General features: G+C 40.3%; 1 protein-coding gene across 6 annotated transcripts in view; it reads left to right on the top strand.

Moving 5' to 3' along the window:
• Nucleotides 1–16,756, top strand: part of LOC118334671 (receptor-type tyrosine-protein phosphatase mu-like) — a 162,745-nt gene extending 145,989 nt beyond the window's left edge. For 4 of the 6 annotated variants that reach the window (XM_035670698.1, XM_035670697.1, XM_035670696.1 and 1 more), the window contains 10 exons: nucleotides 2,190–2,306; nucleotides 3,591–3,745; nucleotides 4,620–4,755; nucleotides 6,704–6,853; nucleotides 7,252–7,425; nucleotides 9,101–9,232; nucleotides 11,517–11,642; nucleotides 13,995–14,158; nucleotides 14,397–14,532; nucleotides 15,814–16,756. In XM_035670698.1, coding sequence (XP_035526591.1) covers nucleotides 2,190–2,306; nucleotides 3,591–3,745; nucleotides 4,620–4,755; nucleotides 6,704–6,853; nucleotides 7,252–7,425; nucleotides 9,101–9,232; nucleotides 11,517–11,642; nucleotides 13,995–14,158; nucleotides 14,397–14,532; nucleotides 15,814–15,867 — 1,344 coding nt within the window. In that variant the 3' untranslated portion in view covers nucleotides 15,868–16,756. The remainder of the gene's footprint in view (nucleotides 1–2,189; nucleotides 2,307–3,590; nucleotides 3,746–4,619; nucleotides 4,756–6,703; nucleotides 6,854–7,251; nucleotides 7,426–9,100; nucleotides 9,233–11,516; nucleotides 11,643–13,994; nucleotides 14,159–14,396; nucleotides 14,533–15,813) is intronic. The other 2 variants (XM_035670694.1, XM_035670695.1) reach the window with 2 other exon arrangements.
• The last annotated feature ends 10,568 nt before the right edge of the window (nucleotides 16,757–27,324 follow it).

The following is a 27,324-nucleotide window of genomic DNA, read 5'->3' as shown; positions in this document are numbered from 1 at the left end:
TGTGTGTGTGTGTGTGTGCGCTTAGTGAGGCATGGGTCTCGCGTGCCGCCAGCTCTTTTTCCATCTATCTGATCAGTGAGAAGTGAGAAGAAACTGATTGATGGCCTTCATTACCAGAGAGGCATCCAGGCAACTGACTAGTGTTTCATCTGAGTGGCTCTATATAACAGGAGATTATACTCCGCTGTAGCCGCCAGCTCCTGAGCAGAAACATCTCTTAATGTTGTCCTCATTGGACAAAAAGGGGGCTGTTATTGAGTGGTGAGGATGGTTCATAATGTTCGAACTAATGGTAGAGCCTTGACTTTCTATTTGCTCACTACAGCATGTGACCTGCCTCAGGAAAAAAAAAAAACCCCGAGCCCTACTTCAGTCCTAATTTGTTCCACTTAACTCACACTGTAGTTCCTCCTGGTTAGGTTATAATCAAGAGAAAATGAAGGTCTTTACGTACAGTGTAATGCTTTGACTGCCGGGGGATTTTCTCTAAGAATTTTAAGCACATTTACACTGAAAGCCCTTAAACACAGGCACACCTTGATTTCGCTGATGTGCATTTTTGGTGGGGCTTAAATGTAGCAGAGCTGATAATGATTCATGGGCCCATCTCTAGGTACCTCATTAGGCCGTTCCTCTACAGTAGCTGAGCCCAGCCCACCCCGCCCCACACCTTCTCCACACCTGCTTAGCTGCGGTGCCATCCTCGGTGGGCCCCGGCCCCCAAACCGTCTGTTATATGATCCTTGTCCAATGGCGGGCGGTAGGCACAGTTGGTCACAGTGACGGTGGCTCCACTGAGGGCCCCATAAAATCACTCCGCCATATCACAGTGGGCCATCTGCTCGGCACAGTTGCTGATGAACTCTGGGAAATCCTGGCACACACACAGAGACACACACACACACACACACACAGACTCCGTCCCGCTGGTTTCACACACAGGGGCGGCGCTCGCCGTACTTTGATGTATGAGAGATTTGGTTTGGAAGGTAGTGTGCTGATGTGTGTGATGAGGTGATGCTACGTGTGCCTCTTTTCCTTACACTTTATCCATATGAGCAAATGAGTTCAAGTAGTGTGTACGCAGACTCACACACTCATAAGTGTGCCCATACAAAAGAACATCTGTGTGTACGCTGGCATAATTTAGCCCAAAGGCTAATTCCCCCCCAAAGCAGGCGCCTGATTCAGAGTGATCTAATAAGGTAATGGCTTTTGCCTAATTCAATCTGGCTGGAAGCGGACGGTGGATTTGTGATTGTCATCGGGGATTAGTCATCAGGGGTGTCAGAGAGAGGGACCTGAAAGTCCCCCTCTGTCTGTGTCACTCCACAAACCAAAATCTCATTTCATTCCTAATCAGCGCATAGACTCCAGAAATGAAAATTGAATCTAGTTGTGGCTGATGTCGCATTTATCCCTCATCAAAAATTATCATTCTCTGATATACCTCCATGATCTCAATCACTATTACCAGCCTTACTCCCTCAGTATCAACAGTTTAATTGAACGGGGGAAAAGGAGAGGGGGGGAGGGGGGTAATTTTGCACTCTTATGATACCTAATACAAGTAATATTTCCAGTGGGGTGTTATAGATTTCTGTTGGGAAATCTGTTTTAAACAGCTGAGGGTTTATTATTTCATATCATTATTGGATTGTCATTATATCTCCCTCATCCAATTGTAGTACGCTATTTTTTTCATGTTTTGTCCTATTTCTCAACACTGGTAGTCAAAATTTTAAGGTGGACAAATCTTACACCCCCTCAGTACCTATTCTGCTCCATTTCAGTTTTTTCTGCAGTCTACCTTTAGACTAATTTTCACATTATCGACGTGAGAATGAAAAAGCAATAATGTGAGAATGAGCTCTCCATCGATACATAAGATTCCCATTTACAGCAGATCTTTGACCTGGGGTTGAAACTAATACGAAGCAAATCTCATTTTGACTTGAAAGAAATGCGTTAGAAACTGAAATATCAGGTGGCAAATGCGAGGTAATGTTATGTGACAATTATCTTTATTGGAAAAAATTATGGCCTGGAAACTTGCAGACATTCAAATCATTTTTTATGAGTGTGTGTGCAGCGAAATAAAGCGTTGTGTGTGCAAATGTAAATGCATTACACTCAGCATACAGGATATGTGCATATGATTATAAAACACTTGCTTTTGTCTATCTCAGGTGAAGTGCTGTAAGTACTGGCCTGATGACACTGAGATCTACAGAGACATCAAGGTGACGCTGATAGAGACTGAGCTGCTCTCGGAGTACGTCATCAGGACCTTTGCTGTAGAGAAGGTACACTTTTTAACCTCTTTTGGCCACTCATACTTGTTCAGCATCAGCCTTGTTCAGCCCCTAAGCTGGGGGATTTAGCACTAGACCTCAACCTTTGGCCATTGAGCAGTTTGACTGAAGAAGTTATGGGTTATATGCTATGCTCATAAGCACCTTGAGAATAGTTGCTAAGTGGTCCAGGAGAGTCATCTTTAAAAGTTTCTTCGCTACTGTGGATGATTTAAAAAGGACTTAGTTCTGTTCCAAGTGTGCCCTTTATTAAAACAACTCATCAAGGTCATAGAATTATGACTTGTGCGAACAGATGTCTCCAAATGTTGTTTTTAAATTACTCAAATTCCTCTGATTCTAATTGTTTTCAGCTAGTATGGCCCTGCACTATGACCTCAAATCTTTGTTTTTTTTCCTTCCATTTCTAGATTTTAAAGTCTTTATTTGGAGGAATTTAATAGTATTGGTATTTGGATTGTTTGGTAGGCAGCAAGGCATGCAGCTGTCACCCCCACAGATCAGACTGAGATGAATGAGATGAAAGCAACATATAGATTTTACCAATTTTCGCCGGGATTGTTCAAGTTTTCTACAAACAAAAAATGCATTCCCCCAGAATAATATGAAATATGCCCTTATCATTTAATACTCCAAACACTGCATCTTCAAAAAGGAAGTCATTCTAAGAGGATATAATGGAGACAGACATTTCACAGTAGCACCTTACCCCTCAACACTGTTGCTAAGGCGGTATAGCATGTACTGTTCACTTTATCTAATAAAAGTTTCTCCAGTAGAACCCATTGAGACCCTCTCTAACCATGAGGGTTCCTGCTGTTTAAATTTGAATATTGCTTAATTAACACTGAAGAACAAACAGTTGGCAATTTGGGTTATAATTATCACATTATAATTGTTAAACTGTGACTTATTATACCACAAATCAACAGGCAATGAGGTCTCCTATAAAATAAACTTTTAAATAACTGAAACTGCAAAAGCTGCTGTTTATATGTTAGATCCACAAGGTCTAGATTATAGATGAGAAGTGCTACAGTAGCTAAAGAAATAAGGCTAGAGGGGCCTTGAACATCCTGTTTGCTGTTAGATAATGGAAACTTTGTTCAACCCCTCCTCGACTGCTGCTGTGAGTGTTTGTATTCAATCCAACTCAGTATTTGTTTTAGAAGGACCTCTCACATGGTCTGCACACTGTATCCTCTGTGTTCTCTCCACATCCCCACCGTCTTCTGCTGCGCTTTGTGTGTTTAACATGATGACTCTATTCCTTAGAGAGGGGCTCATGAGATCCGGGAGATCCGACAGTTTCACTTCACGGGCTGGCCAGACCACGGTGTGCCGTATCACGCCACGGGCCTGCTGGGGTTTATTAGAAGAGTCAAGTCTAAGACCCTGACCAATGCTGGGCCCATGGTGGTTCACTGCAGGTTGGTGTGCACTGGAACTGACCACTCTGTTCATACTGTTGTTTCTACTCTGTCTACCCAGTTACTGTATACTTGTGCATACCTGTCCTACCAGATAGTTGGTTTTATTCAGTCCATAGATTGAAAACTGGCAGTTCTCAGCGTTCAGGAGATTAGACCTCTCCAACTGAGGATTATAGCCAATATTTTGGAGACAAACAGGAATGTAAAATCAATATAAAGAATATAACAAACAACACTATTTCTTCTGACATGAGTGACATTTGTTTGTCAGTCTTACTGTTAGTACATAAAATAATTTTGTCTTCCAAAGTCCCTTTGCTCTTTAAAGGTCAGTTAAAGTATATTAGAAAAAAAGGTCCTCAGTTACCTCTAGTGGTATAGACCCTTGGAGACCATGTTTGTTTTGAGATCCATGTCTTAGAGTAGTTTTACCAAACAAATAGTTCCTAAGAAAAGTAGTGACTGTAATTTATTTTGGATTATCCACAGATGGCTAAAATGTGTAGCATAAGATAACATTAGCCACCATATGCTATTGTTCATACCAGACCAAGTAAGACTGTACATGTAAAACTATAAGAGTGTATAAAATTTCTCAAGAGTTCAACTTTCCATTAAAAAGGGGATATAATGTCCATTCCTCTTTTCAAAAGTTGCATAGTCTTCACAGTAGAAATTGTTGTTTTGGGAACCAACCCCTTAAAATATGCCAATAGGGGAAAAAATCACAATCAATTTAATAACCCAGTGAAATACGTAACTATTAAATTTATGTTTTAATTATGGCATACTTTTAATGTCAGGTGTCCTCCTCATTTTGAATAAAAACAGTTGCACCCCTGAAGTTTCCAAACTGTTTGTTTTCCTGCAGTGCCGGGGCAGGACGGACAGGCTGCTTCATCGTCATCGACATCATGCTGGACATGGCGGAGAGAGAGGGTGTGGTGGACATTTACAACTGCGTGAGGGAGCTGCGCTCTCGGAGGGTCAACATGGTCCAGACTGAGGTACGGTAAATCTGGTCCCATACTGGCCTCAGCAGACCTGGGCCTTTCCTCAGAGACTCATCAGTGAAAGGAAAAAAGTGAGGATGCAGCTTGACAGGCTGTTGCCATCAAATGTGGATTAACTAGTATCTGCGGGTAATTCTCAGCATAAGCCCCACTTCTCTGGTGCTCCAGAACAAATGCTCAGAATTAATAGCAAAGAAAGGAGCTCCTTTTGAAAAAAAAAATATTCTTTACTGGCAAAAATAAATCATTACCTGACATTTATTAGTCAATAATTTTGAAGGATAAGCAATCTACTGGGTGAAGTTTTTTAACCATTTTGCCAGTGACTGATGATGTCCATTATCCTTTAAAATGCAGGATAATTAGTTTTAATTTTTCATTTTCTAGTGCCACATTTTTCAAACAGTGGGAATATATGTCATTATGTAACTAAGCTATCCAAAATATAATTGACCTCTACCTGTAGGACAAGTGCTCCTTACTGCTTCTTTTAACCTGCTTGAGATATCAGATGAATGGTGTTTATATTTACAGCAGATGTATTTATGACTACGGCTTTACATTTTTATGATCATTTCTCACAAAAGACATTTATTGAAGTGCACTCCCTAACTATTTCCCAGGATACTAAGCACAAGTGCTTGCCAATACATGCTATAATAAAAGGGTTTAGAGGCTTGTAACTGAAAGCATTTAGCTCATATTGATGGCTGAAAACATCCCTGGCTCATCCTCCAGCTTTATGCCGGTATGGGCTACCAAAGGACTTTGCGCTTTCCTGAACACCGGCCATCTGGAGGTGTCCATAGTCTCGTTGGATGCATCATTTCACCGTAATTCCCTTTAAATCACAAGCGTCATTGGACTTAATGGGCAAATGTTTCATCGTTGACGTCCGAATTGGGATTTGAGTAACTGGAGACCAAATGTTGTTCACCCTGAGTCACTCTCCTCAAGTTCAGTGACCTTCAAAGTGTGTGTATGTGTGTGTTTTCCCTCGCAGGTGTTCAGGCTCGTTGGCACGGCTCCTCAGCCTGCGGCCAGACACTAACCCTCAACGTGGTTTAATCTGTCCGCGGAAATGAAAAGCCTTGTTGTTGTTTATAGTTTATGAGCTCAGATAAGATCTTTCAATCTGTGGATTCTGGTTTGAGCGCCATTTTGCCACCAACCTGCTGACCCCAGTCCGGGCTAGTCAAACACTCAGGTCAACAGTTCACATTCTGCACTAGACCAAACAAACTGGCAACACATGTTTCTATGTGAATCTGCAAATCAGTGACCCCTGTGCATGTTTGCGGATTCTGGTCCAAAGTGACAAGGGAGTGTCAGCTGGAAATGTCACATCAGAAAAGATTTGCATCAAGCCTAAAGCTGTGTCACCATGTCGACTGCTTGACTGACTGATGTGAGGAGGAGGACATGTGTCGCGATTTCCAGTTTCGCTCTGCATGAAGTTAAGAACAGCAGGGGGTTGTTTTTGTCCCTAACACATCAACCAACAACATGCTTCGATCATGACAGTCATGATGATGAAGTCTCAGCCTGGCTAAGGTCACCAAGGTTTGATGGGGTCATGAAAAACCTGAAAGGTCATGGAATTTAAGAAAATATCTTCTTCTAGGCCTCTAAATATTTTAGGTTTTTTAAAATGTCAGTTTTATAAGAGAATTAAAGCAGCTGTGTAAAAAAAAATGCAAAAATATGTAATGTAACCTTTGAACATAGACAATGACAAATATTAGTCATAGAAACTGCCTCAGGGGCAAAGAATAATCATGGTAAGGTCGTTGAAAGTTCATTGAATTCTTCCAGCAAAAATGCAGAGGAACACTGGTTCATGAATTTCTGCTGCTGCTGGTAAAAATAAAGTCATATGTTGTCCGTTGTCATGAGTCTTAGAAGTCTGATAGATCCGCAATGAGGATGCTGTTTTTTGCAGGAGCAGTATGTCTTCATCCACGACGCCATCTTGGAGGCATGTCTCTGTGGCGACACCACTATTCCTGCCAGTCAGCTCCGCTCCGTGTACTACGACATGAACCGCCTGGACCCACAGACCAACTCCAGTCCCATTAAAGAGGAGTTCAGGGTGAGGTGTTTTTAACATAATAAGGCAAATAAAGCACTGTATGCAAATAAATAAGGCATTAGCTCAAGTGCAGGTTGAGTTCAAAACAACAGTAAACATGTTGTCTCTTGATGAATGGCGTAGTCCCCCTCTGCGCCAATCAGTAGCAAGTATGTCACCTTGCTTTAATCTGTAATCGCAGCACCCCTCCTTGGACCAATCAGAGTTACCTGGGATGCATCGCCCCCCTTAAGTTTCATCACAGTCGCAACAGGGGAGTCAGAGCTATCGCTAATGTAACTGATTAAAGAATTGCATTGTTAATTACCATATTGGGAGATAATTAGCACACTCAAGACCCAAGTGCCTACCTTCTCGCGTCGGTATGACAGCATGTAATTCTGCTTCAACCCTGACAGACTCTGAACATGGTGACGCCCACGCTGCGGGTGGAAGACTGCAGCATCGCCCTGCTGCCCAGGAACCATGAAAAGAACCGCTGCATGGACGTCCTTCCACCAGACCGCTGCCTCCCGTTCCTGATCACCATTGACGGGGAGAGCTCCAATTACATCAACGCTGCACTCATGGATGTAAGGGTCAACAAGAATATTTCACATTTTACAGATATTCACTGGCGCAAGTTCAGGTTCAAGTTCAAGTCACCGAACAAAGCTATTTTTATACCGCTTTGTTCTGCATCTTGCAACTTTAAACCTACGTTCGGATTCTTGCTAACTGAATTCCTGTAATTTTTAAGTGGTAAATTGACACTGAGTCACAAGGCAGCAAATTGACGCTGAAACTTTCCCACATGTTGCTTTTCTTGTCAAACGCTAACCAGTGATGTCAAAGCAGGTATTTTGGCTTTGACAGTTAATGGCAAACATCGTAGTCACAGAGCGATGACGTTGGTACTTCAGCCTCTTACACACTTGGTGTGATTCTTTCACATGCTAATATTTTAAATACCTCAGAATAAATGGATAGACTGTGGGAATCCAGCGTGAGGCAGAGCTATAATCTTGAGACTTAAAATTTTAACTTTAGTTCAAGGATTTAATGACTTTTAGTTCTCACATGCACACCACATGATGTAGAGTGAGATGTAGCATCACAAGACTGCAAAAGACAAAAAAACAATACAATTTGTAAAATAAAATACCGCCTCTTTCCCAGCCACCCACCCACAAAAGACCAGGCATGAACCAAACAAAAGGATGTTTATTGAAATTTGCTGACAAGTACAGACATGTGTTATACAAGAGGAAAAGTTAAAAATAAATATATAGAGTGAATAAGTGGAGCCAGACTGATGTTACTAAACCAAGGATTTGAGACTTGATGTGAGACTAGCATGAATAAATAAAAGTCTCAGGTTTTTACCTGGTTAATTTGTTATTAGCACACCTATACATTTAAAGATAATTGAATTAGGACTATTAACAGTTAAGATGAGGTTCAAAGTTTCAAAGCTTGACCTTTTGAAACAACAGTCAACAAAATAGAAGCTGTTCTGGAGGTTGTAATCATATCACATCTAGCTCTCATAGACAGGTGTTGAAATTGACATTTTTTGAGTATGTTAAGGACTTTTTAACATACCCTGTTTTGGCTTTTAAGTTTAGGTTCAACATTCATTCAATAACTGGCAAACTCCACATGCTGATGAAGATGATGTGATATGATCAAAAGCTCCAGAACAGCTACTAAATAGCTCCTTAGGTGGGATTGTTTTGTCGTTTTAATTCAGACTAGCCCTCATAAACACGGACACTTGAGACTTGACTCAAGGTAACAGCTGTTTTCTCTGTCGCAATGACTAAAATGCACCACAGGACAACCCAGAGTAAACCCTAAATGCAATGTATAGCAATTTTCAAGTGTTACATTTATTCAGGGCGGACCTAACAAAGAACACCTTGACAAAGCACGTGTCCAGTGATGGACTTTTTGGCTCCTGCCTGGATTGAGCAGGTGACCTTTCAGGCACAGGATGCTCTCAGTCACCACCGGGCTATCCTTTGGAGCCAGGAACCACATTAAAAGTGCAGCGTCCAAATATAATCTCCCTAGACATGGAATTTCCATTAGAAAACAACACTCAGTGTGAGGCAGGTCAAAGGATGGAGGTCATTTTAAAATGGTTATTGGTTTATTTTTGGTAAGCTGTCAGCTTATGTGACGTATTATGCATGAGGTGTATTTAGCAACAGTTTTTTAAACCTTTTCTTTTTGTCTTCCTCTATTTTCCTCACTCTCCTCCAGAGTTACAAGCAGCCTTCTGCATTCATAGTGACCCAGCACCCGTTGCCAAACACGGTGAAGGATTTCTGGAGATTGGTGCTGGACTATCACTGCACATCCATAGTAATGCTCAACGACGTCGATCCGGCCCAGGTAAACCCGACCTGATACGTGTTCATATACGCATACACAGACACACACGCAATACACAAGATAATCCCTCGGGGGATATTGCAAGAAGTGCACTCACAAACAGATGACAGATGAAGCAGTTCCTTTCATCAGACGTCCATATCTAATAAAGTCATACAAAAGGACAGCGTGGGAACTGGATTCAGAAAAAGATTGCTTTTTTTGTGTGTGTGTTTTCTTCCAATATGAATTTACGGATGTATCTGTACTGTCAAACACATATATAGGCTGTGTGTATATAGAACATGTTTGAAATAAGGTAGATGTTGTGGAGTGGAAGAGGACTTGACATGAAAGTGCAGGTAGATGAAGAAACAGGCCTGTGGAAGAGACTCTCCAGATTTCTCAGCCCGAGGCTCTGTCATAACACCCGGGGATCAAAGCCTGAAGCCAGGCTGCTCTCCCCATCCAAATCCCCTTTCCCTAGGTGCCTGACTGACTGGCTGGATAGAAAAAGGCCTTTCATTCAATATTCTCACTGTAGCCAGCCAGTCAGCCAGCCAAGGAAACAGCACAGGTGTGAAGGGGAGGTAGGGGGGCAGGCGTAGATGGAGACGAGGGAGGTGGAGGTTTACCATCTTCTCCATCAGCATCTTTGTTTTTGCATCTGTTGAATTTGTCAAGTTTTGACAGGCTCTCAAAGGAAGCTAGAAAGTGGTGCTTTTGCTGCCACAGAGACTGGATATGTTTGTGCTTTTTGTGTGTTAGAGAAAAGAAAGCGAGTGTATATTTGTCTGTCCATCTGTATGCGTGTACTCACGCCTGTTATTTGCATTCTTCTCAGGTAGTCTCCTTTTCCCTTGTTTGTTCATGACTCAGTATGTAGGCATGTCTGTCAGTGCAGAATCTGTCCATCTGTGTGTGTACGCTTCCACTAGTCAGATTTAGTGCTGTGAGGCCGGCAGTGTGCTCTGCAGGTGCATGTTCTTAACTGGGCTTTTTCTCCTAAGGACTGGAAATAGGGGAGATTTTTTGGCTCTTATGTTTGTTTCCCGGGGGGTTTATTTCTCCCTCTGTACTTTTCAGCATTGCTGCTAGAACAGTCAATAACACTTTCAGTGACTGCTTCTTAATACTTAGATTATTATTTTTATTTCACAGTAATCTGATGAGTGAAAAATAGCCCAGGTTAAATCTTTAGATAAGTTATTCTGTCTGTCCAACACTTCAAAAGCCAAATGTATTACATTTACAATGATTTGAAAACAGAAAGCTGCCAATGCTCTCATTTCCACAGCTCAAACCAGATCGTTTGGGTGGCCTTTTACTTGATTGATGGTTTGTGATTCTCAACCAGGGTTATTTGTACCACAGGGAATGCTTACAATATTCAATACTGCAATACTGCAGTTCATACTACATGGAAAGATGGTGGAGTAGCTTAAACAATAAACGAGAAATTATGAATTAAAACATTTTTGTCCACGTACTGAGTCAGTTGTGAAATCAGAACACCATGAATTGTGAGAGTGGGTAAAAAGTGAATAGAGAAGTCTAAACAGTTAGCTAAAAGTCATGGATAAATGGCTGAAATAGCTAAAGTAGCTAAGTAATAATTGAATAGGTGAGTTAATGAGTTAAAAAGTCATGGTTAAGCAGTTAAAATAGTTAGCTAAAAGTAACTGATCAATGGTTGAAAAACTGCAGTTAGCTAAGCTTAGCGAATATGTTAGCTAAGTAATAGAGTAATGCATAATCGTTTCATTTCAGGAAATGTCAGGGAAAAAAAATACAAAAACGGCTTTTTAGAAATATAAAATGTGTGTTTTTTTTCTGAGGACATAAGAACAATCAACCAAGGATTTTGAGGAATTTCTGTTTGATTAGTTGAACAAAGGGTCACTTGATTAGGAGAAAAAACTTTTTGAGTCCATCTGTGTTTAGTGTTTGGTCCATCAAAATATTCCAGCTTTTGTCTGCATGTTCTCCAGTGAAAAAGCAATTCACTATATTTTTTTAAAAAGAAAGCACTTCACATTGAATTAATTCACCTTCTTTCTCTCTACCTCTTATTTCTTATGATTCATGTCCTCAAACTTAATAATCCCACATACCTTTCAACAAATGTGTAAGGTTGTGAAATCAGTTTTTAGATAAAAGCCATTTCGATTCTGAAACTAATGAATCATCTTCCATTTTCTTTGTTTTTCTTTGTTTTGTCTGTATGTGTGTGTATGTGTGTGCTGGTGTACCTGAATTTCTCTGCGTGTGAATGTATGTGTGTGTACGTGCCTCTTTTTATTAGTTGTGCCCACAGTACTGGCCAGAAAACGGAGTCCACCGCCACGGACCCATCCAGGTGGAGTTTGTCTCCGCCGACTTGGAGGAGGACATCATCAGCAGAATATTTCGGATCTACAATGCGGCGCGGGTACGGTGACACTCAAGGGTGCTGCATCAAATCTAAAAAATAATTTGCTTAGGAGAAAATAATGTAGTTTTCCAGCTCTGCTGCCCATTTATTGTAACTTTTATAACTTGTTTGTCTACCCTGTGGTGATCACAACAGCCAATTTATTCTGTGACTGCACACCTAACACATCCCACTCATACGCCGGCCTGTCCATTCAAGCTGTGCAGAGGCAGAGTCATTCTGTTCTTTAACTATGCCACTGCACCAGTGATTGGACCGAGGTGCGATTGCCACAAGTCACATGTCTTTTTTAGACAGCTTTTGAAAACATTTTCACACTTAAAAAGGTAGAAAGCAAGTTCAACTGTTTTTTTTCCTTCAATCAACACCTTTTTGGGTAGCACTTGAATCTAATTTAAAGGTTCAGTTCAGCTCTGTCACAGCATGTAAATAGTTTTGGTTTTATTAGTCCAGTAGTCTGAGATTTCCTCTTCCACCACAATAAAATACACTATGTTCTCATTACTCTAATCCAGTGGTTCACAACTTTTTTCCTTAAAGGACCCCTTAAAGTGACATATATGTTATAGATATTTCTTACTATATTCAAATCAATTAACCAAAACAGTGAACTCGGGGAAGTGTAAAACGAGCAGATTATTTCCTGTTAAAGGAACTTTTTATACAATTCTCTGTCTGTATTATGTATTTTTATGAATCATTTTGAACAACTTTTCTAATGCAGAATGAGGATGTTTATCGGAGAGTGAAGGCTCTGTGAATATATCTTGTGTTCAGGTCTTCAGAGTCTTAATATCTTAAATAATAATATGAACTTCAAAAGTAACAACTTAACTTTACATTTTCTTCACAGAGGTGAAGCTAATGCTAAGATATAGGCCTACTGTGTGTATTTTTTAAAGTTTTCTCCCACCCCTTACAATTAAGAAGAACTCGCAACCCCCTGTAAAGCTTTGGCAACCCCTAGTGGGGGTCCCGACCCCCTAAAGTGTTCATAAGATGAATCTGAGGGTTCCCAAGATGATTGATGGGATAGGAGAGTATTATGTTTCTTCTACACGAAAATATTTATATACATTTTATTCCTTTTCTCTAATTTTTGATAAACGCTGGATAGTCTTACCCTCTCAGGCCTCCAAAAAGGAATCAAATGAAACAATTTCAGTAGAAAAATCACCTTTGTCTACTGTTCACAACTACAGTAACAGACATATTGAAGCTGTGAGAAGGGTTCACATGTAATGTAGACGTGTTTCATTTTAAAGGGAGCCAAAGAGATTGGGAGCCAGTGCTCAAAATCAGTGCTTCCCAAAACCTTTTGTGGCTAACACCCCCCTTAAAATAAATGCTTACTTGTGACCCCTTATCACAGGTTAAGACCTTAGTATGGACTTGATTGGTGAGCAGCTCAGTCGAAGATGAATCTTTATTCCTGTGACTGTTTTACTTAACTTTACTTAAAAAAAAATAGAAAAATATAAATAAAAGTTACACAGATGTGGTCACAGATGGCCCTCAGGTTGGGAACCATTAGACAGTTCACAGACCTGTGAACTGTACCTTCTAATGAAACAATAATAATATGAAAGCTGTTGATAGTGTGTCGACCATCCAGAGCAACAAGGACACTGATTCTGGAAAGACAATTTCTTAAAGTATAGTAGGAGTAGATTATGTGACCAACCATAAACCAAATACAGTTCACTGTGTATTGGATTGATATCTAACAACTTGGTTAAAATAAAACCCCAAAAATCATCCACATGGCTAGATACCACTACATGTAAGTCACATTATGTTTAGTTTTTGTTTTTGTTTTGGGTGAACTGACCCTTTAACTTTGAACTACCAGACATGGCTGCACAGAAAGGGTCCTGACCCGTGGCAGCCTCACCTGCAGTCACCTGCGTAAGCTCCTTACCCCTACACAGTCTGGCCCCGCGTTTCTCAATAATCACTCCTCATATTAACGTGTCCTAGCAGCCTCTGGCCGGCAGAGGCACCCCCGGCATGTTAAGTCGAATACAAACTAATCACACATGATCACTGACAAGTGTTATTGATCGATGTGTCTGAGTGTGATGTAGAGTGTCTGTATCTTAGATCTTAACTATCTGTCTCCAGCAATAACTGTTCTCATCTATCAACCCATCTACCTGCGCATTCATCTTTCCAGTGACTCCTCGTGCCCTTATCCATCTCTTGTCCTACTTGTCACTGTCGTGGCTAAGCTTAGCCCTGTATCTTTACAGTCTGATTGCATCTTTGCACAGCAGCGATTAACCCCCGCACCCCACCCCCTTCTCAGTGTGTTAACCTGGGATAACCAGTGTGTCCTTCCCCTTCCAGCCTCAGGACGGCTACCGTATGGTGCAGCAGTTCCAGTTCCTGGGCTGGCCCATGTACAGAGACACGCCCATGTCCAAACGCTCCTTCCTCAAGCTGATTCGACAGGTGGACAAGTGGCAGGAGGAGTACGACGGGGGCGAGGGACGCACTGTGGTCCACTGTCTGTAAGTTATCACAACACACAGTGCAGAGGGGATGCATTCGTTGCTGGCATTAAAGATGAAACATCTCCACCTACTGACTGAAGAGCTTCACTGCAATCACAAATCTGTGAAACTCCTCACCCCTCTGCCAGCTATATTATCAGCCTTAACCTGTCTCTATTCAAGTAAATATAATCTGATTAAATTAAATTTGTTTAATTATATGTCATTTTCTAATGCTTCTTTGTGACAACTCTAGGAATGGAGGCGGCCGCAGTGGGACGTTTTGTGCCATCAGCATTGTGTGTGAGATGCTTCAACACCAGCGCTCTGTGGATGTTTTCCACGCTGTCAAAACACTACGGAACAATAAACCCAACATGGTGGACCTACTGGTGAGGAAGCATTGCAGCATAACCTCACAAAGCTCCAGATGGTGTTCATAGGGGGGAGACAGATTAAAAAATCCAAACAGAAAGGTTTTTAGTCCCTAGTATGGGTCAACCACTAGCATTTTTTCATTAGACCTTCAATACCTGGTTAACGCCCACCTCTTTCAAACTCTTCTACTTAAGTCTCTAATGCAGGCGTTCTGTCATAAATGAATAATAACCACACCCAAGCCCAGATAATCCTGATGTGCAGGTGGAGTAGTACTCCCTGCAGTGATTAAATTGACTTTGTGTGTCAAATCAGCGGATTACACCTTTTAAAAGTCACTAAATTCCACTTGTGGTCGTTAAGTTACCAGACTTGTAACAGACATGTACCTGCATCAAGATATTTTACATCTAGACAGCAGATAACTCAGTTCATATAAATATATAAATCTTATTCAAATAGTATGATCCATTTTATACTTGACATTCACATTATTTAACTTATTGACTAAGAAAGAAATATTGTTTTAATAATTGTATTTGAGTTTGTTTTGTTGTCTGTATATATCCATGTTTGGATTATCAATCATGCTACAGATCCTTTTTGGGGGCCTCAGATCTCCAGGGGCCCCGAAACCCATGTTATAAGCTTTATTAACAAAGTTGCATTTTGATCAATTGGTAAAATGTGAATATTTTGGCACAAAATCAGCTGAGATGAATAGACCCTTCTGTTCTATTATCTAATTAGGGCATTGTCTTAAAGAGGACTCTTTTGGTGGCAAAGGAGCTGAAAGGCAATTACAAACAGAAACTAATTAATTCATACACATTTCCCAGAATGCAACCCGTAGCATCTTTTCATTAGACCTTCCATTCCTGGTAAATGTTTACCTCTTTTAAACTCCTTGCCCCCAGTTTCTAACGCAGATTTTTTGTCATAAATGTATAATTTCCATCCCCAGGTAAAAATGTCAGATTGCCCCTTTAAAATTCAATATATTGTGCTTGTGACCAGACTTTACATGTGTCTGCGTCAAGATATTTTACATCTAGACACATTTATACACTGATGCACAGCATCAGGAGCAATTTGGGGTTCAAGATTTCTTGCTCAAGACATCCATCAAGAGGAGCCAGGGATCAAACCGCCAACCTTCTGATTAGTGAATGACCCGTTCTACCTCCTGAGCCACATCCGCGTCTATAGGGGCCCTTCTGTTCTTTTTTGCCCCCTAACAGGTTGATCCAGCCATGTACATCTCTCTAATGTTTTTGTGTCTTCCTGTCTCCTAGGACCAGTACAAGTTTTGCTATGAAGTGGCACTGGAGTACTTGAACTCTGGGTAACAGAGCTACTGAACCCACCAGAGACTTAAAGTTTGGGACTTTACAGAAGACTCACATGTGTGCATTGTGCTAAGTGTGTGTGTTACCGACCCGACAGGAGCGAGGTACACACACAACCATACACGCAGCTCCTTTGACCAGCTCTCTTCTTCTTCTGGTCTTCAGTTGGTCTAGATGGGAAAGGTAGCAGAGTTGTACAGTGTTAAATATCGCAGCCTGTTTCTGTCTGTACCGGCTAAGGAAGCCAGCAGGAGCACAATGAAGTTTTTTTCTTTTCCTCTGCAGTGAGTCGCCTCCTCTCTGGATCCCTCTTTCTGTCTGCCTCTATCTCTCTCAGCCGCCTGTAGTCCCGTGGTTGTTGCCTTGATCCTCATTGGACGACGAGCATTAAATACTCTCCAGTTTTCTGTGGAATGCGATACACTGTACATAATGTAATGTGTTCATATTTTTCTCTCTGATTTCTGTTTTTTTGTTTTTGCTCAGCTCTTTATTAAAAGTCATTAAATGCAGGAGCTGAAAGCCTAAATGTTACTAAATATCCTGTAAATTTATGACTTCTAGATGATTATTGCTTCATACTGTATGTTGGGGACAGCTGGCTCAGTCTACATCTGCTTACCTTAATTCCTGTACAGGGATCCAAAGCTTTATTTGCACTTCCATTGAATTTTTGTTGTGCATATTGTACATATTTCTGTAGATTATTTATTCACGGTATGTACTTTTTTTGTGACTCGCAGTAAGTGACAATCATAGGTTCTATAGGTTCGGTTTATTGACTGTATTGTGTGCTCTCTTTTTTTTTTCTTTTTTGTCATCTTGTGTGACGGATCAATTTCATTGTAAAGAAAAAAGATATATAAATGTATCTACAATATAAACATTGGATTATGTATTTCTGCCTCTTTTCTGAGTGGAGATGGAAAACATGATATTAGGGGGACATCTGTTGGAGAGATGAGGAATAACACCGTTTGCCACAGTTTTTTTTAACTAGTTTTCATGATTTTTTCTTCAGTTTAACTGATAAAAATGATGGCTCTTCTGCATATTTGCAAGTAGATGTAGCTTAGTTTGAAGGATATTTATTGAATAATTTTGAAGTCTAAGTTCTGACAGACTGAACAGGCACAATACGGGATGATTGATTGGACAACAGTACCACTTCAAACTAGTAAACCGTCAGACAAAATGCTGCAAATGTGTCTTTGTGGGCAGATTTTAGACACAAAATCATATTCTGATGATGCTTTGAATCAACCTCCGAGATCATATAGTGTATGTATAGAACATAAGGAATACTTAAGATCCAATAATAGGGCGCCTTTAAAACTACAGTATGAATGTATATCCTTTATGTTTTTGCCAAACAGAAGGTGGACACAGTAACATGAACAGAACACTTAAATAATACTTATATAACAATATAATGAAATTCAATACAGCAGCCCTGCAATAAATACCAACTCTATATGGGTTATATTAAATTTTTTAATATTTTAAGGAAGCATTGATTTAACTCGGTAATTAATAGTAATTTATAACTATGGTACTTTTTCAAGGTTGCAGTAAGTGTATTAGATGCATTGTATTGTAAAGTAGTTCCCTTTAATTCTTTTAAATAAGATTCACAAGCATTATGGCCCTGAAGAAATATTTAGTTCTTTTCATTTGGCCCATCCACACACTCCTTTTCAAAAAGTTATGTACAAAAACAAGTTTTACATGTTAAGTGTGCACTGACTTTGAGAAGTTGGAATTAAAACAACAACACCACCACACATGTATTTATATATATATATATATATATATATATAGAAAATGGGTGACACAAACCTGTTATTCTTTATACTGACTCCTCCGCCAGAGTAGACATGAGCTTGTTTTCACAAATTAAACAAAGACTGACCTCTAAAAAAGATTGTCAAGGACTTGTAGCACAGCTCCTTAAGTTTAATGTTAAATGGTTTCAGGGGGATTTGTATAATGTCAGTTACACCTTCTAGTGTAAGTGAGTAGTGTAGTGAGTATGCAAGGCATTCCCTCTGTAAAAGTGACTAAATTAAGTACGTCAAAATATCCCCGTTTGCATACTATATCTGCTTGATTTTTTTGTGGTGTGTTCATGATAAACACTCCTACTCCTCCTCCTACACTGCTTTGCATAAATGACATATAAATGAATTGTTAATTGATGGTTACACAGCTCTAGCAACACGCAAAATGAATGAAATCATTGGAAACACATTTCTCTCATCTCTCTGTTTATGAAGTACATACATATACTAACTGCAAAAACTGTATCTTGGGTATATAAATACTTTATTATATTAGGATGAAATGTAATTGGGACAAAGCTAATATCAGTCAATTTGCAGTTTGTAAAGCCCCTGTGCAGATCTGCCTTCTTATTCATTTGACTTTTTCTCCCCCTACTGGTGTCCCTGAGTGGTGTCTCCTCGAATAATTCAGCAAGCAATTAATGACATGTTAACGTTTAACATTATTCAGTCAGTTACACAGATACATGTGACCGTGTCCATTTTGTTGTGGTACTGTGTCCAGAATAATCTAGCAAGTGAGGCGCTTGTAATATTACATTCAGTATATTTTAATGGAAAATGCCTTTCCCTTCACAGGTGGAAAGGTTGGGAGGTCTACACCAAGATCAGACTTAATTATATGGGAATCCACCTAGGGACAGAGACATAATTATTAACTGCTGGCCAGCAGTTAAAAAGAGGCAAATTAAAGGTCTCAGTATTTTCTGACATAAAACAAATTTTAAAAAGAATTTCTTTGCAAAGAGTGAGCAAATTAGCTCCTACTGTTTTTAATTATACACTAACTAGTCAACACAGGTTACTCAGCTGTTCATATGTAAAAGAAAACTGCTTCATTGCAGCTCTGAAAATCATTAATTCAGTTGTATGTCACAGCATGCCTTCTTCTGTATCTGTTCATTTTATTTCTTTATATAGTAACATTGGTATGGGGAGCAAGAGTATTGGCATTTGTAATTTGCTGTTAAATTAAAATGTAAACATCTTATCATAAAGCTATACAGATTATGGTTAAGGTCCAGTGGGACTGTGTAAAAATGACTCCAAATTATGAAATTAAAATAAAAATCTGCTATTTTTATCAAGAAGGCAAACATTTACTGTGTGTTTGAGTTGATGCAGCAAAATGATATTATCTGTCAGGCACAAAGCAGTTCTACTGGAGTATTGTGGGGGTTCAATTCAGCCTGTTAATGGTACATCAGTGGTGGTATTTGGGGAGGAATAATTCATTCATCATCTGGTCATAAAACTGTGAGGCTTGACACTGACGGCAATAAAATAATTCCAGCTCTTTTAACTATGCACATTCATATGTATTAAGGACACATCCGCAGCATTGAAGAGGAAATAATCTCAAACTTTCTGGCTAATTCACTGGATATTTTATATCTATAGTCCAAAGATTCAAACCTGCAAATCTCCCGTCACACTCCTGCACATAGCCTTAGACTACCGCTCTGAAAAAAAGCTGCCTGTCTCTACAATCGCTGTGGGAAGGATTGGAACTACATAGTTTACATACAATTGTTTGATGGACAACTCTAACTGAGTCTAGCTGTTATTAATCAGTACAGCTCTGCTGGGCATTTTAAATCAGGAGTACCTTGAATTGATTGTTTGGTGAATATAATAAATGAGAATAGTGGGAGCTAATTTGCAAAGAAATTGCATGAATATGAACTCATTATAAAATCTGTTGGTTGAAGTTAGAGGTACAACAGAGCACACTTCTGACCATATGCTGAAATAGACATGAAGCTTTCAACCACAAGAGGTCAGTGAAAAGGCCCTTTTGAGTTTGGTATTATGCTACTACTAAAAGATATATAATAAGGTGATTTAATTGAGCATATATTATGCAAACAACATGCATCTCTTGATAATTCTACTGTTATTAGTCCCAGAAATACATCCTTTGACTTGGACAGCTAATTAGAAATTCATCATGTTAAAAACCCAGCACAATATCCATGTTTTCCTGCATTATATACTGTAGCTATAAAGAGAGACTTGGCTAACGCAGCATCCCATTCCTTCAATGTGATATTTGGCTTTTATTGGCTCTCAGTGCGCTGGTTTGTCTCTGCAGGCTGCAGAAGCGCCTTGAAGACTCTCAGTTGGATAACAGGAAGGAATCTTTGGCACATCTTCATGGAAGCTGAAGGTCTCATCTTTTCCCTTTACAGAATGTTCCAGCTGGTCAGAGCTACGGGCACTGTGGCACCAGGGATGGTTTCATATTTCATTGCAAGACTGTGAATTATTTCTCTGTTCACGCATGGGGAGTGGGGAGGGGGGCCGATAAGTTGGAGTGAGGAAGGAAGGGAGATGCAGGAGCTGCTCCTGCTGCTGAGGCTTGATGTGAGTTGAACTGCTGGGAGAGTTCACACCAGATGTTCACAGAGCTGAAGTCCAGAAGCACAGACGCAACATATGGACACTCAACACGCTTACGCAGAGCTGCACAGTAATTCATGTTTGATGCAATCAGCAGCAAAGATCTGTACCATTCACAGTAAAGAGAAATTAATGGAAAGACAAGAACATTAATGTGTTCATCAGTCTTCTGGGATTAGGGCTTAAAGAAAAATCAATTCTTTATGTGTTTTATTATTATAATTTTGGGGGCTTTTATAGCCTTTAATAGATAAGAACAGCTGAAGAGAGACAGGGAAGTGGAGNNGGGGGGGGGGGGGGATCACATGCAGTACAAAGAGACTCCAAATTACTACAGAGAGACAAAAAATTCTACAGAGATGAGATGCAAAATTACTACAAACAAACGCAAGAAGACCACAAAGAGCCTCAAAACATCCACAATGAAATGCAAAACAACCACAGACTCAAAACGTCTACAAAGAACTTTCCCACTGACACGCATAAAATCAAATAAATGAATAAAAATCTATTTATTTTTTTTATGTTACTGTAATATTGTTATTGAAAGAAAAAAAATGAAATAAGATTGCTTTTATGAATTAATGTGGCTTTATCCAACAATAATTAAATATCCTAAAACATGAATACAAAGACATACAAAACAACCACAAAGAGACTCTAAATGACCAACGAGAATCAAAATGAGCACAAAGAGGTACAAAACGGTTGTAAAAGGACTTAAAATGACCATAAAGACACATAAGACTTTAAAAAATGCTCAAAATGACCACAAATGGACTCAACGCAAACCACAGAGAAATGCCAAATACCCACAAAGAGCCTCATTATAACATTGTGACCTAAATGACAAAAGTGACTAAAAATGAGAAAAAACTCAGAGACTCATAGCTTTATTCCACAGCCTCAATTAGAATTTGACAGAGAGTTTAACTTTTATCCCAGACATCATTTTGAGAGTCAAGTTTCACATTTTCCAAAATGGTAGGCATTACATTTCAGAATGAATCATTTATGAGCTGCAATTGAGAAGAGCAAGGTTACCGCTGCTGCAGATGTATTGGCTCTGGCTTTGTGGCACCACGTGTCCAGGAGATGGCAGTGCAGAGCAGGCAAAGCTCTCATCCACACAATGTCAGCGAAAGTCAACAGCAGCTTGTGGAGAGCACTCTTCACTCTGTTACAGACTCAATTTTCCTTAAATATTCGCTTGCAAGCACATACTCAGTTCAAAGCAATTTATACGGTATTCCTCAAATGGAAATGAATTAGAGTTCAGAAAAAAGTTTAATGCATAAAATGACCTGATGATGATGACAGCAGACATTTTGTATTACAGTTAAAGTATGCATTGCAATGCCCATCATTCAGCACTTCTATATTTGCATCATAGATGAATAGATAAAGTATTACAATGTTTTTTTTCTCCACCGTTCATAGACTGAATTCATGACCATAATATTTTCTCACACTGTCTCCTCGGCGCTGATATAACAATGTATTGAATAAACCAATGAATAATTAATCACTCCGCAATTGCCTATGAAAGATTAAGCACCATATTTTCTCATAATCAAGATGCTCGCTGAATTGCAGACAAACAACCCTCTGGCACTGTCACACATACATCACTGCAGATTCTCACACACATGCACACACACATGCACACGTGCAACACAAGGCAACTGCAGATCCACACACACAGGTCAGAGGGTAGCTGAAGCAACTGGAGCATAACAGCCTGTTTCCATCTCCAGGGACTGGATTATTCCCTTTTTTCTCTCTTTCTCTCTCCCTGCCTTCATCTCCCTAGCCACCCCTCCCGCCCCCCACCACCACTTGTTGTTCAACCACAAACAATTGCACAGACTGGACTGTAAATCTGTGTGAGAGCAGAAGTGGAAGTCATCTTTACTTGCCCCCATGTGGCTTCCCGTTCTGCATATTTTAACTGACGACAAGAGAGGGGGCTTTGTGTGGCTGTGATCAGATTTATCACCTTTAAATTACCATTAATCTGAATTTGGCCAAATCTCAAAATATCCCCAGAGTTGAAACACAGATTTTTTAACATTTAAAAGCTTCTAATCATTCCTACATCCTTGTTACACTTCTGGAGAATGATGCAGCAGCTGTTTTAAGCTGACTTCCAATAATTCAGCGTATTTGCTTTCGGGTTGCAGCCCTGCCATCGAGCGTTTGCCAAGGGGGGAGCGAGCGATCAATCAATGGACCAGCTCAACATACAAAAAGCGCCCCTGTCGAGCTCTCACATCTGAGGCAAATCCATATCTCATATTTCCTCCATTTTAATGCAGATGGGGGGGAGACAAGAGGGAGTAAGATGTCTCTGCTCTCCTGACATTGTTCCTATCCCCCTGACAGTTTGATGTGATTGCATTGTCAGCCCTTTGAGTCTGCTGGTGCTGTAGTGCTGTTGGTTAGAGGCTGGATGCGAGAAGGCTGGAGAAACCGTGTTCCTGGGCACAGACGTGGCATACATATTTCAGTAGTTTGAGACTACATATTTTAGAAGTTGCAAGCTTAGTGTCAACCCACAAGTGGATAGCCTAGTTTGGTGTATGGCTGGCATATTGCATCACTTTTTCTATGTTTTTTGTTGGTCCAACAAGCAAAAATGTATGCATGCGCACGTATACAAACACAAACATACACACGTGTACACTGCTGCTGGAAAATCAATCTCCATCATTTCAAAAATCCTTGAGATGCAAACTGATATTGGGAATCTGCCCGAGGTCAAGTCCTCATCAAAGTCAATCTAATTTCCTGCAACTCAGGGGGAAACTGACGACTTGGCCCCCATGTTGCCGTGGCAGCCAACAGCCCCTCTCTGCATATGATCAGTCTGTTGCCATAGCAGCCCCGTAGAGCTTTCCTGCCAGTCAGTCTAGCAGAGAAGACGAGTGAACCAGCGGTGCCCCCATCCAGAGAGGCCTGCATGTCTTCATCTGTTGCCATGGCACCGTAATAGCATTCTGGATAGATTTGGCATGGCAGGGAGTCAGTTCCTTTATCTTCCAACGCATTATATTGAGCTGAGCTTGCCTGTGTTCGGTGCTCACAACATGGTGAGTAGACAAAGGGAGCCGAAGAGGGAGAAGGTAGATGTCAAGATAGTGTATCTATATTGAGATCTACAGCGGTGCTGCGCTTAGATGTACAGTGTGCTCATCGGGTGTTAATTAGGAGGTACATAGAGATGGTGCATGTTAGAGAGACATGCCTGACAAGGTAACCTGGAGTGGACTCTCCAGCTGACTCACTTTGTATTAGAGTGAGTGGATGTGTGAAGTCATATATTGAATTTGCAGTGATGATGTACTAGGCCAATTCAAACATGTGCAAGCAACAAGGATCCAGAGTAACTGGGGCACTGTTTTTAGATAGGAATGTAGCTGTTTAATTTTTTATACAAGCACCACAAAAGAAATTACAATCCCCGTCATTGTATTGTGCTGGAGGTAGAACTCTCAGAGACAAATATCTCAACAAACTCGACAAATAAAACCTAAACTACCTGCATAGCTATTCACCTGTGGGTAAATAGGGTGAAATAAAATGAATCAATGCCATGAAATGAGAACAGTCCACTTCCACCACAGCTTTTCACAAAATGGAAGAGAAAACACTTCAAGGCTTTGTGTTTTAATTAGTGACGTACAAAACATTCCAGGTACCTTATGTAACAGTTCACCTTGAGCTGAAGGGTGCTGTGTTTTGCAAGACTTAAAGGTTTTCTCCCTCCATTTTGTTGGCAAGCTTCTTTTTTGACTTAGAGTTGTGGGTCTGGTGTTCATCATCCTGGGATGTGACAGATTCTGGATTGTGTGGAGGTCTCATGTGAAGAACCTCTCTGTGTTAAGGCTCCTATCTTTGGCTATCACAGACTTAACTAAAGTGGAGGGGAAAGCGTTAAGCACTGAGGCATTCCTCATGTTGAGACCTTTTTTAAAAGAAATTATTCAAACGTGCGAGCCAGTGACACTGCTGAGGTTCCATTTCTTTATAGTGGATTTCCCCAGTCAGATTGCAAAGGGAAATGCTAATTAAAGTAGCAACAAGGAACTTTTTGTTGATTCTGGCAGCCCCTGTGGACAGAAGCGATGGTGTTTCTGCAGCCTCGTTTCATTGATTTCAAGGGGAATCCAACCCAGTGGAAGGCATTAAAAATAACTATATGGACATATCCAATCTTCTCTCTGATGTCTTGTTTGTTTATGTAGGTCATATAGAGGCATCAGCATTAAATGAAGCTGTCCTTGTAGTAGGTTTAAGGTAGGCGCTATTAAACCATCACAGAAGGATGTTACATGTATTAGTTTGAGAAACATTGCAGTCTCCTGATCGCTCCACACAGATCTGATGCTTTCTGTCGCTATTTTTGGTCTCTTCAGTGAAGAGGAAGCGTGAATGATTTATTTGCAAAGTCTGTTTCCATTGCGCTTTGTCACATTTTGTTTTTATTGATGCATCAACTTTTCCACCTCAGCCTCAGTGTAAAAACATTTATATATATTTATATACTTTGACCTTTTCTCAAATTTCCAGTGGTTTCCAGCTTAGATGGACAAATTCTGACTTTCCAGGGACACTGTGTTTACTCACAGACAACAAAACTAAAACGTAGTAGTGTGTCTGTGTAGCCATAGAAAGCAAAACCTCAGCATCTTCCATGGCCCTGAAGAGGACACCCGAGAGAGGGAAAATAGCACAAGATCCTAGTTTTAGCCGACACACCATTTTAGATCCCTGGGGTGGTTCTTTCCATAGTGGAGAAAGCTACCCTATGCTTTCCCTGCCTTCCATCTGATCTCCATCCTTATGTACACGCATCCATCATCAGGACCTGCGGGGCTAAATCCTGCACATCCTACAATCCAATGTGTCAGTGATCTATTATCATGCCGGGCTTTGCAGGGAGGTCTATGGCCATTCTGTCTTGAAACGTTTCTTTCCAGATGAGGCAACATCTGGTATTGCATTCATATGCCCCTCAGTGGGAATTGCCTTCAGGAACTCCTCCTCCTTCTTATGGAGCTGTTTAAGCCCTTTAGGCAAATCTGTCACAAGTGGATAAACTACAGTAGCAGAACTGATCTTCTCCAGCTAAGAACAATTAGATGAAGCTACATTGGAAGCACTGATCACCAAGACAGAATAATTAAATGGAAAATGTTTGCTTGTTGCTGTTAACAGTATGAATTGATTGATCTATCCAGCCTTGTGTCAAAGGTGCATGCTGATGGCTGTAATATGATGACGCTAAGAGGTTTGCACTTGGCACACACTAAGTCCCTTACTGTGCATTATTTGAATGTGCAGAGCTTTTATAAAAGTGTTTTGTTGACTGAGTGGGCTCATTCATTGATGGGCCCAGGACCATGGCATTGACTTATTTTGAGCCACATTTAATATCAGTAGAACATCGCTGAGATTAGGTGTTAACAGGAATGAAATGCAGCATACATTTTGAAAAATCTGTAGGACGTGAGTGATGTTATTAAATTCATGCTCTTTTGTATTAGAATTATAACCCATGTTGAGAGCTGTCGTGACAATACTGCAGGAACAATAATATAGTATTCCAAAGTTGTTAACGAACATTATGCAATCATTATCATTCACTGAGAGTGTTGTTTCTGGTCACCTGGGACATGTGATTCCAATATTATCTTTTTTGTGGTCTCTACAAAGTCGCACACTGTCAGTGTGAATGAGCCTGAAACCTTGTAAAGCATTTTGACTGAAAGCAGTATATAAATGTAGCACTGTTCTGTTTCAATTAACCATTTAATTAGTTGCTAAATTCGCCACTATGTTAACCAGCTAGTTGCTAACTGTGTCTGTCTGCTATTTGGTGCTGAGCAGGTATATTCGAGCATTTTTGACGCTATGAGAGCGGTGAAAGTGAACCAAAGTTGCCATACAGCTAAACAAGTAGCTGTGACTCTAATAGCAGATTCGGTTGATAATTCTCTGTAGGTGCATCGAAACGTTTTGCATTCTTCACATTTCCATTTCACATGATTAGTAAAGAAAATATAGATTACCTGCTTTAAGTGAGATCTGGAGGTCACATCCTGTTTATTGATTTTTAAAAACAGAAGCTCCATTGATATGGTGAAGAGTTGATGATGCAAAGACAAGGATGCTATGTGTGCATTAACATAAAGCAGCAGTCAGAGCACATAAGCAACTGCCTGTGTCGATAATGTAGTTAAAGCAAAAGAGTCGATCAGTCATTGTTCTGCCACACTCCAGTGCTCTAAGTGTGTTTTAGAGCAAAGTGATGAGTAGGCGCTCTCACTGGACAGTTTGGTCTTAGGCCAGTGTACACTCTGCTACACTGTTGTATTTCCCCTCACTTCCACACTCTCTCAATTTCTCTGTCTCCCACTCGCGCTCTCCTGAGCAGCAGAAGGTGATAATGGTAGAGTGTACGGTATGTCTGAGTGGTTTTACACAACATGTTCTGCAGCTCACACTCATAATATTAGGAGGCTTATTTGGCAGAGGGGATTGTTTACTATAATGACCAGTACTGTCGTAAAATGTAGGGGGGTGGTTGGCTCAGTTGCCAGGAAATATGATAATAAGATTTAGCACAAATGTCAGACATCTGGGTGTTATTGTTGATTCTGACCTTAAGAGTTTTATCATTTAAAACAACAGCCATGTTAGCAGCTCTGTGAGGCTGTACTCAGGCAGCAGGGCTTTGGGATAAATGCTAACATGCACATGTTTGTAAGGTGTAATGTTTACTGTGTTCACCATCGTAGTTTAGTGGCTGATGGGAGAGTAAATCATTTTGCGTGTGTTAGTCATAAACCAAATTTGGACACACAATTTTAGGGATCACCAAAGTTATTTCAACTCTGTACGGATTGCCATAGCAATCCATTCAGTGTTGATATATTTCAGTCAGAGCCACAGTGGTATCATAATCGGCCCTCCGATATTATCGGCC

Source organism: Morone saxatilis, unplaced genomic scaffold (genome assembly GCF_004916995.1).
Source record: "Morone saxatilis isolate NCDOM2014 unplaced genomic scaffold, NCSU_SB_2.0 Contig23, whole genome shotgun sequence".
NCBI lineage: Eukaryota > Metazoa > Chordata > Actinopteri > Moronidae > Morone > Morone saxatilis.
The sequence above is the reverse complement of the archived record's forward strand: the minus strand, read 5'-3'. Positions and strand labels throughout refer to the sequence as shown.